We start from the raw sequence: 15875 nt of genomic DNA, 5'->3' as shown, positions 1-15875 counted from the left end.
AAAACATTTATGACAAAACAAACGATAAACAAACAAAAAAACAAATGAAAAAACTAATAAAAACAAACCAAAAAACAAATGAAAAACAAACAAAAGAACAAATAAAAGAACGAATGAAAAAACAAAAAAACAAACGAAAAAAACAACGAAAAAAAACAAACAGAAAAATAATAACAAATGAAAAAAATCCTACGAAAAAACTAACGAAAAAAAGAAAAAAACTAACGAAAAAATAAACGAAAAAACAAATGAAAAAACGAACGAAAAAAACAAAGGAAAAAACTTACGAAAAAACAAACGAAAAAACAAACGAAAAAACAAACAAAAAAAACAAACGAAAAAACGAACGAAAAAACAAATGAAATAAACGAGAAAAAAAAAAAAAAACTTACGAAAAAACAAATGAAAAAAACAAACGAAAAAAACCCAAAAACATTTACGACAAAACAAACGATACACAAACAAAAAAACAAATGAAAAAACTAATAAAAACAAACAAAAAAACAAATGAAAAACAAATGAAAAAAAAACCAAAAAAACAAAGAAAAAACAAACGAAAAAAAACAAACGGAAAAATAAAAACAAATGAAAAAAAATTCTATGAAAAATCCCGAAAAAACAAATGAAAAAAAAAACAAAGGAAAAAAATTGACGAAAAAAACTAACGAAAAAAAGAAAAAACTAACGAAAAAACAAACACAAAAACAAATGAAAAAACGAACGAAAAAAAACAAAGGAAAAAAAATTACGAAAAAACTAACAAAAAAACAAATGAAAAAACGAACAAAAAAAAAAACGAACGAACAAACACAAACAAACAAACGCACGGACGGACGGCCGGAAATCAACTACTCAAAATCAAAAATGTCCGCCTCCCTTTCCTTCCAAAAGGCAAAACTTCGGTCGATGTATTGGCATATTTCCTCATTGCCGAAACAGGTGATGTCGCTCCCAACATAGAGCGAGCCCTCGTCCGGCGTGGGTGTCTGCACGATAACTTTGGGGATCGGTCGACTCTCCGGAAGCCGACGCGACTCTGCCACTTTCTCCGTTTCCACCTCGGGGCTTCCCCGCTCGCGGCCTCCCGTCGCCGCCCCGCCGCCGAAAAACTTCATCTTCAGGTCCTCGAAGCCATCCTTCCACTGGCGGTCGCCGGCGGCGATATCCTGGAGGACGGCTTTGTGGAAGTGGCGCACCAGCTCCCAAGGGAATCCGCCGACGTGGTCGAAGACCTCGAAACACAACAGGTGCCTCATCTTTCGCTCATCTACCGGCAGGTCCAACTCGAGGATGTGGAAGTAGCCCAACATGAAGAGATCCAGCGTCAGGTTGTCGTATTCGAGCGGCACGCCATCCATGCGTGGGAGGAACTGCTCCGGGGAGTAGAGGACTTGCTGCTTGTGAAGCCTTCAAAAGAAGAATTGTTTACTTTCGAGTGAGTCTAAATGCTGAGAGGTGGAATTTTTTTCTCGATTTCGCCATCATTTTTTTTTGTTTTTGGCACAATGATGTGAAATGGGATTATTTTTGATTGATTTTGGATTTATTGTTTCAAAAAATTATTGGAGAAAAATTCATGGTCTAAATATTCAATAAAAACATTGAAAGGAACATCAAGGTTTTAAAGAACTCCACCCGTTATTATTATTATTACTAGCAACTATCACACTCGCTTTGAGGTCCGGACAACTTGGAATGTACCATTCTTCTACTTCTACTACTAGTTCTTCTACTTCTACTTCCTCTAATTCTTCTACTTCTACAGGAGACCTCAATTTACAAACACCTCATCTTACAAACTTTTTGTCTTACAAACGTCAAATTTATGACAATTAAACCTTATAATAAGCACTATTTTCATAATACACACCCACCACGGCTGGCGGAGTGATCTTCGGCGGAAGCACACGACCGAACAGCACCAGAGGTTAAGTTACCAACAGTCCTTCTGGAAGGTGACTCTCCTTCCATAAGCCATCAACGACCATCAAAAAGGTAAATAAAACTTGATTTTACAGCACAGTTTATTTCTTTAATTACAGTCCTCATGTAATGCACCTCTCTTTCCAAACAGCAATTCCCTTTGACCTCCAACGCCATTCCATCAAGACATCAATGACCATCATCAATGTAAATAAAGTGACTTTATGATACAATGCAGTGTATTTCTTTCATTACAATACAATAGCACATTTATTATACATAGAATAAGGTATGTTGTGTGTAGTTTTAAGGCTTATTTAGTTGAAAAGTATATTTTATGGAAACCCGGGAACGGATTATTCTCATTTTAATGGTTTCCTATGGGAATTTTTTTTTGAGATACACTTTTCACCTTACACACTCTGTCTGGGAACCAATTAAGTTCATAAGTTGAGGTCTCACTGTACTTCTTTTACTTCTTCGACTTCTACTACTACTTCCTGTAATTCTTCTACTTCTTTTACTTCTTCTACTTCTACTTCCTCTAATTCTTCTACTTCAACTTTTTCTACTTCTACTACTACTTCTTCAAAAATTTCTACTTCTTCTACTTCCACTACTTCTTCTATTTCTACATCTAGTACTCCTACTACTTTTTGTACTACTTCCTCTACTTCACTTCCGGGTTGAGTGAACGCTGGCGCTTGTGACTGCCGCTGCTCACCCGCAGAAAAAAAATATATCCTGTGACTGTAAAGTGTCCTTGAGAGTTTTGAAAGGCGCTTAGAAATGAATTGTATTATTATGACTGTATCTATCAGGTAACTAGCTAGCTAGCTAGCTTTCTATCTATTTGAGTTACTTCCGGGTTTAGTGAACGCTGGCGTGTGTGGCCGCCGCTGCTCACCCACAGAAAATCTTATCCTGTGACTGTAAAGTGACCTTGAGAGTTTTGAAAGGTGCTTAGAAATGAAATGTATTATTATTATGACTGTATCTATTAGGTAACTAGCTAGCTAGCTATTATTATTATTATTATTATCATCAATTTTGCCACAATTTTCCGTTTGTGGCACAACGATTAGAATGGAAAATGCAGTTTTTTTTCTTTTTGCTTGTTTTTGTATTTATTGTCTCCCAAAAAAAAATTTCTGAAAAATCCAAGGCCAAAATATTCCATGAAAACCTTTAAAAAAACGTCAAGGTTTTAAAGAACTCCACCAGGTGGAATTTTATTCTCGATTTTACCATAATTTTCCGTTTTTAGCACAATCATTAGAAATGGAAAACTTTGTGCATTACCTTTGTACATGTGGCGACGGTACGCTGGAGATCATCCTCCTCCAGTTGCCCAACATCTTGTTGACGGCTCTTCTCTGTTTGAAAAAGCGGCCCAAGGAGCTATTCATCATCTTCTCGCCGTCGCTTTCGTCTCCACCACAGTTCTTCCTCCTCTCAGCGGCGTCTTTATTCTTCAGCGTCACAGCGTAAGCCGACTTCTTCCAGTGTCCCAGGAAAAGGACCACGATGCGTTCTTTCCGGAAACTGGTGCTCTCCAAAACCTCCGAGACCTTCTCCTCATGAGCCTCCAAAACTGGAGATGAACATTCTCCCTTATCGTCGTTTTGGTTCAGGATCTCGAAATTGGACTTGAGCATCCTCACCGACACGCCGAAGCGTTGGATCTCGTCTTCGATCCTCTGACGACGGTGTCTGGTGGAGATCCGGCGATCGGGAGCTTGTGAGAAGATGCTAGCTAGCATCTGGCAGTGCGGCTGTTCGGCGACGTCGCTCATGAGGAGTGACATGCTCATGACGATACCCGAGATGCGGCCGCACCAGCCGGGCAGCAGCGGCGGGCGTCCGGACGGATCGGCGAAACGGGAGTGGGCGCTGATGTTGACGATGGCCGCCGGAAGGATGTGACGGAGTTCCTCGGCAAGCCGCGCCAGCTCCGGCTCGTAGGCTTCGCCGGCGCCGCGGCGCAAAGTGAGGTTGGCGATCTGCTGCTCCAGGTAAGACAAGTCGTGCTCGGTTAGGAGTTCGCCCGGCGGACCCAAAATGGCGTTGTGGGCTTGCGAGTAGCGCCAGTTGACTTTGGATAAGCTGCCGCCGTTCTCCTGGAACAGATGACAGAAAGAGTCGTGTTGGAAATACATCACTTTACGTTTTTGGCACAATGATGACAAATGGAAATTTTTGTGGGGTTGTTTTTTGCTTGTTTTTGTATTTATTGTCTCAAAAAAAAAAGACATTCTGAATATTTCAAGGCAAAATTTTCCATGAAAACCTAAAAGGACAACCGACAATATTTTTTTGTTTCCTAAATGACATCAGAAAAACTTTTATAGCATCCAAAATACCCAAAACACGCAGGCTGATATTTTTAGTCAAATGAAAAACACCAATAAAAATGAGTTAAAGTGTCCCAAAACTACTTCAAAATGACCTCATAAAGTTTCAGTTTCACAAGGTCCCGCCCCTTGTTCGTGACGTCACGCCAGGACGTCTTGCCTTGTTATAGAATCAAAACAATGGCTTCAGATTCGGAGAAGATGCTTTCTTGTTACTCATCCAGTTATGAATAAGATTCAAATAGTTCTGAAGAGGAAAGCATAAATGTTTGCAATCGATTAAAGAAGTCCTTCCGTCTCATTTTGAGGTGTCTATAGACTGAATGTAGCATCACAGAAAATGCACAAGATGGTGCCGAAGCTCTGTTGGAAATGGGCTGATTTGTCTGCTGGGAATTTGTGTCAACTAGTATCAAATAGTAGTCTTGGTGCAACACACAACAATTCACCATGGCGTTATTTATGTTTGATCCTTCTAATTTCACCATCAGCACGGATCAACACAAAGTTTTCAGACCAAACAAAGTACCCAAAATGCAATCTGTGTCGTTTTCTCGGTCAGGGGCGTTCCTTCAGTGACGTCACGTCAGGCATCGTCATCAACCCTAAAACAAGACTTCCTGAATATTCAGCGTGAGTCTTAAAACGTATAGTATAGCTATATGCGGTGGAATCCTTGTAAAATACGCTCAGTAGAAGTCATTTGAAGTGATTTTTTACAAATTATGGACACAACTTGTCCCGCGTCGGTTGTCCTTTAAATGAACATAGCAGCTGGCGTTACCTTCAACCTTTGATCCTCCTCATCCAGGAGTCGGTCCTGCAGCTGCCTTACCATCACCTGCCGCTTCCACTCAGCGATAGGTCGGCCTTTCTCGTCGTGGCTGGGCACCAGGTAGTCCATGTCGGCCAGGTTGGCTTCCTCGCTGGGTAAGACCACCATTTTACTCTGCGAGCACAAAAAAAAAATCCATCACAAATACAGTGATACCTCGATTTACGAACCCCTTGGCTTACGAACTTTTCGGTTTACGAATGTTAAATTTATGACAATTTTACCTTGGCATACAAACTATTTTTCGGGATACACACGGAGCTGCCACAATGAGTGATGTTTCGTTGGCGGATGAACCCGTTCTCCTAACAAGAAAATGGCAGACGGTTTGTTTTTGTCCTCTATTCCCCGCCTCCAGTCGTCGGTTAAAGCCACGTGATTGGTCAAGAACGCAGCAGTGAGGGGAGGTTGTTTAAATATTAAAGAGACAGGCAGACGACAGTGAGAGAGTTTCAACTTTGATAGTTCCAAGGCAGAGTGTAGACTGCAAGGTTAAAATTCCCATCAATCAGGCTCCACAAATAACCCACTCAAGCCATCTGTACACTTGATGCAAACAGCTATCAACCCAGCTAAACAGAACACAATTGATGAGGAACAAGGTAAAATGATCGCAGAGAAAGCACCTACAAGGGATCATTCCTCAAGATGGTGAAAGAAGAAAGCTACGTTCCCCATCAAGTGTTTAATGCTGATGAAACCGGCCACTCCATTCCATCAAGCCATCAATGACCATCACAAACGTAAATAAAACGACTTTATTATACAGTACAGTTTATTTCTTTAATTATAATACCATAGCACATTTATTATACATAAAATAAGGTGTATTTTGTGTCGTTTTAAGGATTAGAAAATTAGAAAGTAGAAAATTCTGTTTTATGGGGACCTGGGAACGGATTATTCTCATTTTAATGGTTTCCGATGGGAAATTAATTTTTGGGATACACATTTTTTACCTTGCATACTCTCTCTGGGAATCAATAAAGTTCGTAAGCCAAGGTAACACTGTGTGATAAATTTACAATAGTGCAGGCGCGCTTACGGCTTGCCCGGTGAAGACACCGGAAAGGCACGACTGTTTGAGTGATGCAATGGGCTTCATGTCGCCAAGGAGCTTTTTGTCGGCGAGCAGATGGTTGGCGTCGGGCGGCATCCGCTTTGGCTGATGAAGACTTTTAATCACTGAACACAAGAACGTCCGTGCTGTCTCGTCACCTGCTCCTCCGCTTTTGCTAAAAGCTTTGGGGAAAATGTACCCGAAGTGGCCGTTTGGATCTTCTCAATACGTGGGATGAAGCTCTTGGAAGGCCGCGGATATCTGGTCGTCACTGTCTCCTCGCTTTCGGGTTGCTGATGATGGAAGATGGACAAGATGTGAAGACTTTTTTTAGGGTTTCTTTTGAGATGCTCAAACGACAAAGTACCTTTAAGGTGTCCATGACCATCATGGCAGTCTTCATGAGGTCTTCCTGTGTTGATGGGACGAAGACCTGGTTGCATATGAAAAAGACGTAGTCTGCATTCGGTAGACTGCAACTGCCATGAACCGAAAACCAAAAAATTAAAAACAAATGCATGAATTAAAATAGATAGATAGATAGATAGATAGATAGATAGATAGATAGATAGATAGATAGATAGATAGATAGATAGATAGATAGATAGATAGATAGATAGATAGATAGATAGATAGATAGATAGATAGATAGATAGATAGATAGATAGATAGATAGATAGATGGATAGATAGATGGATAGATAGATAGATAGATAGATAGATAGATAGATAGATAGATAGATAGATAGATAGATAGATAGATAGATAGATAGATAGATAGATAGATAGATAGATAGATAGATAGATAGATAGATAGATAGATACACTTGATGCAGAAAATTAGAAAGTAGAAAATTATGTTTTATGGGGACCTGGGAACGGATTATTGTCATTTTAATGGTTTCCTACGGGAAATTAATTTTTGGGATACACACTTTTTGCCTTACACACTCTGTCTGGGAACCAATTAAGTTCGTAGGCTAATGTATTACTGTAAATTGCACCTTTGTAACCTGTGTAAATTGCACATTTCTGTGTCAAATTCCCCTTGCCATGTGGTACCTATTTTCACTTCACAAGGAATTGAAAAAGTGCCTTTATTAGTCCCCACTAAGAGAAAATTCCTTAACATGTTTTTGCATTTCATTATCCTGACATATCCACTAAACAAAATAATGTATATGATAAATGCTGGATTAAAAATAATAATTCAGTCGTATTGAAAACTTTACACTGTCCTCATATGCACCGCCGTCGTATCCCGTTTCGCCCGCGAGTGCGTCGCGAGTCCTCATCAAAGTCCGAAAGAAAAAAAATCATAAACCGGCCCTTGCTGCTTCCGATAACTTCCCCGAAGTTGTGTAATCACTGAGAGATAAACAAGGGGGGAAAAAAAGAAGAAGGGAGGAGGAAGAGCAGGAAAAAAGGAGGAGGTGGTGCTTCCTGGGTGACCCTTTCTCATAACAGTTCAACGTCCCTATGCGTGCCTTTAATTGGACCCAGTGGCAGCTAGCATTTGGTTTTCATCAACGCCACCTCTCAGCTGCTTCGCACACACACACACACACACACACACACACACACACACACACACACACACACACACACACACACACACACACACACACACACACACACACACACACACACACACACACACACACGCTATCAAAGGCTCCGATCACAACACATCAAGAGTTCACAACCTTGCATTGCGCTCCAGTTCACTCCTGCCAGTGTTTATAACAAACTTGGACTATTCCCCACCCCTACCCCATTTTTTCCACTCTGGACCTGGAGGATGTACACACACACACACACACACACACACACACACACACACACACACACACACACACACACACACACACACACACACACACACACACACACACACACACACACACACACACACACACACACACACAAACAAATATATATACAGTAAAGTCTTGTTATATCGATATTCAAGGGAGTCCGAAAAAATATCGATATAACCGGGACTATCGATATATCCGATATCGATATAACGAGACTTTACTGTATATATATATATATATATATATATATATATATATATATATATATATATATATATATATATATATATATATATATATATACACACGTACTATACTACACATGCTGTACACATACACAGACACACACACAAAGCTGCAGTACACACAGTAAAGTGATATCTTGGCTTACGAACTTAATTGGTGCCGAGACAGAGTGTGTTAGGCGAAAAGTGTGTATCCCCAAAATTAATTTCCCATAGGGAACCATTAAAATGAGAATAATCCGTTCCCAGGTCCCCATAAAACATAATTTTCTACTTTCTAAGCCTTAAAACTATACAAAATATACCTTATTGTATGTATAATAAATGTGCTATGGTATTATAATTAAAGAAATAAACTGTACTGTATAATAAAGTCGTTTTATTTACCTTTGTGGCTGGTTTCATCAGCATTTAAACACTTAATGAGGAACCTTCTTTCACCATCTTGAGGAATGATCCCTTGTAGGGGCTTTCTCTACGATAATTTTACCTTGTTCCTCAACAATTGTGTTCTGTTTATCTACGTTGATAGCTTTTTGCATCTAGTGTACAGATGGCTTGTGCTGGGTATATGTGGAGCCTGATTGATGGGATATTTTAACCTTGGACAGCCACCCTCATTTCAAGATAAGACAACACCAGACCTATATATCTGAGGAATTACCTCTTAAAAAATGCATTGAATGTTTAGGTAGTCCTAAAACTCAATATTCTATGGCTCCTGCAATTTGAGTGAGAATGACAAAAACCCTGGCACTGGAATGGACACTTTTTTTTTCAGATTATCTGGCAGTGAATGAATTCCAATTATTTTGAACATCGTTTTGACAAACTGCTACATAAAGTTTCAACAAGGTAAAAATGGACCGACCTGGATGATCATCGGTTCAGCATGGCTACGCGTTGAGGATGTGGCAGCAGATGGGATAAGTTCAACACCACCGACGTCTGCGCTGCGGCCCCTAAACAATAAAGCCGACGGAGGACAGTGTGAATAATTGAAAGGTGAAAGGATTAGGTAGCCGCTAACGTCGCTAATGTGAATAGCGCACTGGCACGCAGCAGAAAGGAGAAATTTTATCCCGCCGTATCTTGATGATTTTTTTTTTCCTCGTTGAATGGATCGAACGCTCAGCTGGAGAGGACACGCGAAAGGCGGGAGTGGAAAGACAACGTGACACCGTCACGCCCCATTAACGTTACAATAACAAGAAGGGCACCGACGGAGGAACTTGTTGTTGGATCCATCGCGATTGTGTACTTGACGGGTTGCTACGGGCGAGTGTTTTAATAATAATAATAATAATAATAATAATACTACATTTAATTTATAAGCGCCTTTCAAAACTCTCAAGGTCACTTTACAGTCACAGGATAAGTTTTTCTGTGGGTGAGCAGCGGCAGCCTCACGCACCAGTGTTCACTCAACCCGGAACTCGGATAGAAAGCTAGCTAGCTAATAGCTAACAGATAGCTAGCTCGGCGTTCACTCAACCTGGAAGTAACTAAGATAGAAAGCTAGCTAGCTAATAGATAGCTAAGTAACTCGGATAGAAAGCTAGCTAGCAAATAGGTAGCTAACAGATAGCTGGAAGTAACTCATATAGAAAGCTAGCTAGATAATAGACAGCTAATAGATAGCTAAGTAACTCCGATAGAAAGTTAGTTAACAGATAGCTAGCCAGGCCTTCACTCATATGGCTCTCATCTCCTTGATGGCTTTCGTGAGTTTCGTAATGGTTCAGGGTTTCCCTGGGAAGACTATGTCCTTAAAATAGTCTCAAAGAAAAAAATCTGGGGGGAGGGGTCTTAGGTCCATGCTATGGGGTGCCCACTCAAAATCAGTCTTGGGACTCCAAAGTTCTCTTTCAGTCTCGAGATTTGGGGTGTTGCTCAGTCTTGCTGGAACCAGAACATGCTCATTAGAGACGGTAGACGGACCAATTCAGTCTGTAAGTCTGTAGTGTCTTCAGTCTGTAAGAACGTCATGGACAAGTTCGTGCTGCGCCTCAAGAAATACACGGAGCTAAATGGAGGTCAGCTAGAACATATGCTGTAGAACGGAGAAAAAATGACCAAAGACCCTAGTGTCTTCAGTCTGTAAGAACGTCATGGACAAGTTCAGACCCTAGTGTCTTCAGTCTGTAAGAACGTCATGGACAAGTTCAGACCCTAGTGTCTTCAGTCTGTCAGAACGTCATGGACAAGTTCAGACCCTAGTGTCTTCAGTCTGTAAGAACGTCATGGACAAGTTCAGACCCTAGTGTCTTCAGTCTGTAAGAACGTCATGGATAAGTTCAGACCCTAGTGTCTTCAGTCTGTAAGAACGTCATGGACAAGTTCAGACCCTAGTGTCTTCAGTCTGTAAGAACGTCATGAACAAGTTGTGCTGCGCCTCAAGAAATGCACGGAGCTAAATGGAGGCCAGCTAGAACATATGCTGTAGAACAGAGAAAAAATGGCCAAAGACCCTAGTGTTTTCAATATAATAAACTAGTTAAGACCAAACGTTCATTTCATCCGGACAAACCACGAAGAAACGGACCCTAATAAAAGTCGGGGCCTGTTTTATTTGGGTCACCCTGTACTCTCACCTCGTCACAAGCCATCCAAACACGTGTAACCCCTTCTTACGCCCCCTCGCCCCCTTTCATACCAAGAAACGAGCTGAACCAAGACTCCGCTATAAAGACGGTCTGCGGAGATGTAATTAAAGCTCAGCTGATCTTCAGTATGAGAAGGATCCTAAGCTCAAGAGTCTACCTTGAATCTTGCCGGTGTGGGGACGTCGAAATGTGTGACACCAGACCCTGACGGATCTCTTAAAAGACCCCCGAGGCCCTAAACCCGAGAAGATTTAAGCGAAATCTGAGAGGACCCCTCGCCCAACGGCGGTTGCCAGAGTTTGCGCTAATTCCGCGGCTATTGTTCAAATCCCGAAGAACAAGTGCAGCTGCGTTGCTGCTTCTTGACTTATTACCGGCTCCCGTTGGCCCCGGGCGATAATGCGGGTGGTCCGCAGAGACACCTGGGAGGCTTTAAGGTCTGTCGGCGGACAACATTCCCTGATTACTACGCCGCCCTTTGATCGCACGTCGGGGGGGTCGTAAATCAAGAAGATGCGGTACAAACTGGCTGAGCTAGTGCATTTAAACTTTTGAAAAAGTTGTCTTTGTTTATTATTCAAAAGTATATAAAAAAAGTACACTGGATCCTCTGTACGCGGTTCAAATGGAACCCAGTGATCTCTGATCCCTTGAAGTTGAGTTCCTACCCCGCCCTTGTAACTTTGTTTTTAATTCCATGCTTTTTTACCGTTTAAATGTGGCCTTTTACAGCACAGTTCACGAAAAGTCAAAGGGATATTAGGGCTTTGGATGAACAGAAAATGGCCGATAACCTTCTAACGCTAAAGGTCAACTTCATCAGATCTCGAAAAGAATTATACACTTCAGCCAAAAATATGAATTTTCACATTTTTGTGGAAAAGTGCTTTTTTTAATCCCCTTTCCTCATTCACTGATTAACAAATGTGCAAAAATGTGTCCACTCCAGTGCCAGGGTTTTTGTCATTGTCACTCGAATTCCAGGACCCACAGAATATTGAGTTTCAGGAGTATATAGACATTCAATACAGCATGAGAAAACTTAGACTGTCTTCTTTAATCAGAGAAAAATAGTTAATTCTTAAATTATACGGGTCTGGCGTTATCTGAGCTTGAAATTGGGTATAATAAATGTGCTATGGTATTATAATTAAAGAAATAAACTGTACGGTATAATAAAGTCACTTTATTTAGCTTTGTGATGGTCGTTGATGGCTTGATGGAATGGAGTGGCCAGTTTCATCAACCATAAACACACTATGAGGAATGTAACCTTCTTCTTTCACCATCTTGAGGAATGATCCCTCTCTGTGATAATTTTATCTAGTTCCTCATCAATTGTGTTCTGTTTAGCTGGCTTGATAGCTTTTTGCATCAAGTGTACAGAAGACTTGTGCAGATTGTTTGTGGAGCCTGATTGATGGGATATTTTAACCTTGCAGTCTACACTCTGCCTTTGAACTATCAAAGTTGAAACTCTCACTGTCGTCTGCCTGTCTCTTTAATGTTTAAACCACCTCCCCTGACTGCTGCGTTCTTGACCAATCACGTGGATTTAACCGAAGACTGGGGGCGGGTAATAGAGGACCAAAACAAGCACCTGTTATGTTCTTGTTAGGAGAACGGGCCCGTTCGCGAACGAAACATCACTCATTGTGGCAGCTCCGTGTGTATCCCGAAAAATAGTTCGTATGCCAAGGTAAAATGTTCATAAATTTAACGTTCGTAAACCGAAATGTTCGTAAGCCAAGGCGTTCGGAAACCGAGGTATCACTATATTTGAATTATGGAGTTCCGCAGTTGGGTGTTTAAATTTCAACGGTTTACTGGATTACAACCCGGCGACGCTAGTGCCGTTTGTTGACCCATCTGTTTTGTATTGTTTGTTCACATCAATCTAAAAAGGACTCAGCGAAAGCAAAGCTAGGTAATTGTTTGAAATGCAGATGTAATACATTAGTTTTATGTCCTGATGAAAGAAAACTTCAATTTAAAACCACTTCAAGCTTCTTTTTTCTTTGAAGAATTGATCACTATCTGCCAAACTTCTGTTCTTTGGGAAGCGGGCTGAGTTCATTGCTATCAAACAACGCTCAAATGGGGTCGAGAATCATAGCAACAGCAATGTGGATTGAATGTGGATTATTTCTGTTGGGAAAATTGTATTCACGCATATGATGGAAGCCCTGCGACATTTTTTTTTGCGGAAAACTAAAGTCCCCCTGGTCCAAGTTCTAGGCACACCAGCGCTTTCATTTCCCAGCCAACAAAGCCAAGTGACCTCAGTGTCACAAATGGGAGAAAATGATCGTGCGAGATGCTTCCAGATGTTTCACTTTTACCCCATAGCACCCCCCGCTTACCCCCACCAATGCCGACCACGCCAAGAAGCAGATGGTCAGCGCCGTACCGGAGGCACTTGCATGCGAAAAGAGGCCATCTCACGAGGTTTTTGTGGGATGGTTGATATTTGGCGCACAGGTGGTGTCCGTTGTAGTGGGGGCACCTGGGTAGGCGTCCATATCTAGGTCAGATGGGTCAGCCTGGCTAGGCATCAGCAGTTTCCAGCACTGAAATATGTACATATGATTTATAAGAATAATAATAATAATACATTTTACAGTGATACCTCGGTTTACGAACCCCTTGGCTTACGAACTTTTCGGTTTACGAATGTTACATTGATGAAAATTTAACCTTGGCATACAAACTTTTTTTTCGGGATACACACGGAGTTGCCACAATGAGTGATGTGTCGTTCGCGCACGAGCCCGTTCTCCTAACAAGAAAATGGCAGCCGGCTTGTTTTTGTCGTCTATTCCCCGCCCCTCGTCGTCGGTTAAAGCCACGTGATTGGTCAAGAATGCAGCAGTGAGGGAGTGGGGGTGACAGACAGAGAGATTGTGAAGTCATTCTCCAAAAAATAAAATAGCAGCCGACATTTTTTGTCCTCTATTCCCCGCCCCCCAGTCTTCGGTTAAAGCCACGTGATTGGTCAAGAACGCAGCAGTGAGGGGAGGTGGTTTAAAAATTAAAGAGACAGGCAGACGACAGAGAGAGTGATAAAATGGATAGAAAACGGTGAAATTTGGACTTGTTTCAACTTTGATAGTTCAAACGCAGAGTGTATACTGCAAGGTTAAAATTACCATCAATTAGGCTCCAGAAATAACTCGCACAAGCCATCTGTACACCTGATGCAAAAAGCTATCAACCCAGCTAAACAGAACACAATTGATGAGGAACTAGGTAAAATTATTGCAGAGAAAGCACCTACAAGGGATCCTTCCTCAAGACAGTGAAAGAAGAATGCTACGTTCCTCATCAAGTGTTTAATGCTGATGAAACCGGCAACTCTAGCCATCAATGATCATCACAAAGGTAAATAAAATGACTTTATTATACAGTACTTTATTTCTTTAATTATAATATTATAGCACATTTGTTATACATAAAATAATGTCTATTTTGTGTAGTTTTAAGGCTTTTAAAATTATGTTTTATGGGGACCTGGGAACGGATTATTCTCATTTTAATGGTTTCCTATGGGAAATTATTTTTGGGGATACACACTTTTCGCCCGACACACTCTGTCTGGGAACCAATTAAGTTCGTAAGCCAATGTATCACTGTATTTCTAAGCGCCTTTCAAAACTCTCAAGGACACTTGACACAGCATTTAAGATTTTTTTTTGTAGTTGTAATTATCAATTGTGCCTTCCTCAGCATTTCTTTTTGACATTTTTCATTTTTCGTTTTTGTTCCAGTTGGTATGTGGATTTTTTTTTTGGAACACAAACGTCTCACACAGTGACACATTTGAACCCTCTGGAAACGATTTGTGGGGGGAAAACAAGGCTCAAAATAATGATTGATGTATAATTATTTTCTAGCAGTTTGTTTGTTTGGGTAATGGACTTGAAGAAGGGCACAAGGGTTAAGATGAAAAGCCAACCTCCATTTCTCCGTTCTCAGCGGCGTCGTGTAATGGCGAATGCGCGCCACACAAATCCTTCTGGACAATAATAGCAGTTCCAAGAAACGACACTGCCCCCTGCTGGCGGGGAAGTGTATCGCTGCGGCACCGTCCAGGTCCTGGAAGAATGGTTAACGTCAATGTAGGTCAACTTGTCGTTTTTTGGGAAAGGGGTGATAAAATATAAAATAGGAAATGAAATCTAGGTAATAAATTGTGATAAAATGCTAAAAAAAATGAAGATTAAACAAAACACTGGGGAATTTATGAAATAATCGAAAAGACAACAAAGTCAACGTGTACTCACCAACCAGGACACAACACGGAAGTGGCCCATTTTGAAGCAGCGTGCAGGTAAGCCATGTCGTCTCGTGATGGGAATTTCGGCTCTTTTCAAAGAACTGGTTCTTTTGGCTCGGCTCACTAAAAAAGGCTCTTTTGGCTCCCAAATGGCTCCTCAGTTTTTTTTTTTTTGTTTTGTTGTTGCGTAAATTAACTCCCAAAAATCATGTAAAATTATGTGAAAAACGAATTACCCATGCAAAAAATACACTATATCAATTATTATTATTTACATGGCGTGATTTACATGTGCACAGAGATCATCCACTAACTTTCACTTTCCCTGTAGTTACTCTGGTCTGATAATCAGCGGTCACTAATTTGCTTTTCATATTAATAATGCTATCATACCAACGAGTAAAAAAATATCATTAAATAATTGGCTAGATCTATTGGCTACCTAGCTAGCTTTCTATCTATTTGAGCTACTTCCGGGTTGAGTGAGTTGGCTATCTTGTAATCTAGCTGGCTATCGAGCTATTTAGCTAGCTACTGTATCTGTTAGCTATAGAGCTAGCTATTAACTACATATTCGTTAGGTATTAGCTATCCGCAATATATTAGCCATCTATTCACTACCTAATAGCTATCTACAGTAAAGTCTCATTATATCGATATTCTCGGGAGTCCGAAAAAATATCGATATAACCAGACTATCGATATATCCAATCCTGCGCGCATGTAATTTTCTCCTTGCGTTCATAGAAATAGTATC

The 15875-nt window shown here is 40.8% G+C and overlaps 1 protein-coding gene across 5 annotated transcripts; it reads right to left on the bottom strand.

Moving 5' to 3' along the window:
* Window positions 1–713: 713 nt before the first annotated feature.
* espnla (espin like a) lies at window positions 714–14933 on the bottom strand. Of its 5 annotated transcripts, none has more exons than XM_089001339.1 (9): window positions 14798–14933; window positions 13206–13412; window positions 9108–9198; window positions 6540–6605; window positions 6372–6465; window positions 6158–6297; window positions 5062–5226; window positions 3226–4043; window positions 714–1407 (listed from the first exon to the last, which is right to left on the bottom strand). In XM_089001339.1, exons 3-9 carry the CDS (start codon window positions 9117–9119, stop codon window positions 849–851), a joined length of 1854 nt encoding a protein of 617 aa, XP_088857465.1. In that variant the 5' UTR covers window positions 9120–9198; window positions 13206–13412; window positions 14798–14933; the 3' UTR covers window positions 714–848. The 5 variants fall into 5 exon arrangements, with proteins under 5 accessions (XP_088857465.1, XP_088857466.1, XP_088857464.1 ...); XM_089001340.1 differs by having other exon boundaries at window positions 6540–6651; window positions 13253–13412; XM_089001338.1 differs by having other exon boundaries at window positions 13253–13412.
* Between the last annotated feature and the right edge of the window lie 942 nt (window positions 14934–15875).

The sequence above is a fragment of the Hippocampus bargibanti genome, linkage group LG07, assembly GCF_051943395.1.
Source record: "Hippocampus bargibanti isolate YZ-2025 linkage group LG07, ASM5194339v1, whole genome shotgun sequence".
Taxonomy (NCBI): domain Eukaryota; kingdom Metazoa; phylum Chordata; class Actinopteri; order Syngnathiformes; family Syngnathidae; genus Hippocampus; species Hippocampus bargibanti.
The sequence above is the reverse complement of the archived record's forward strand: the minus strand, read 5'-3'. Positions and strand labels throughout refer to the sequence as shown.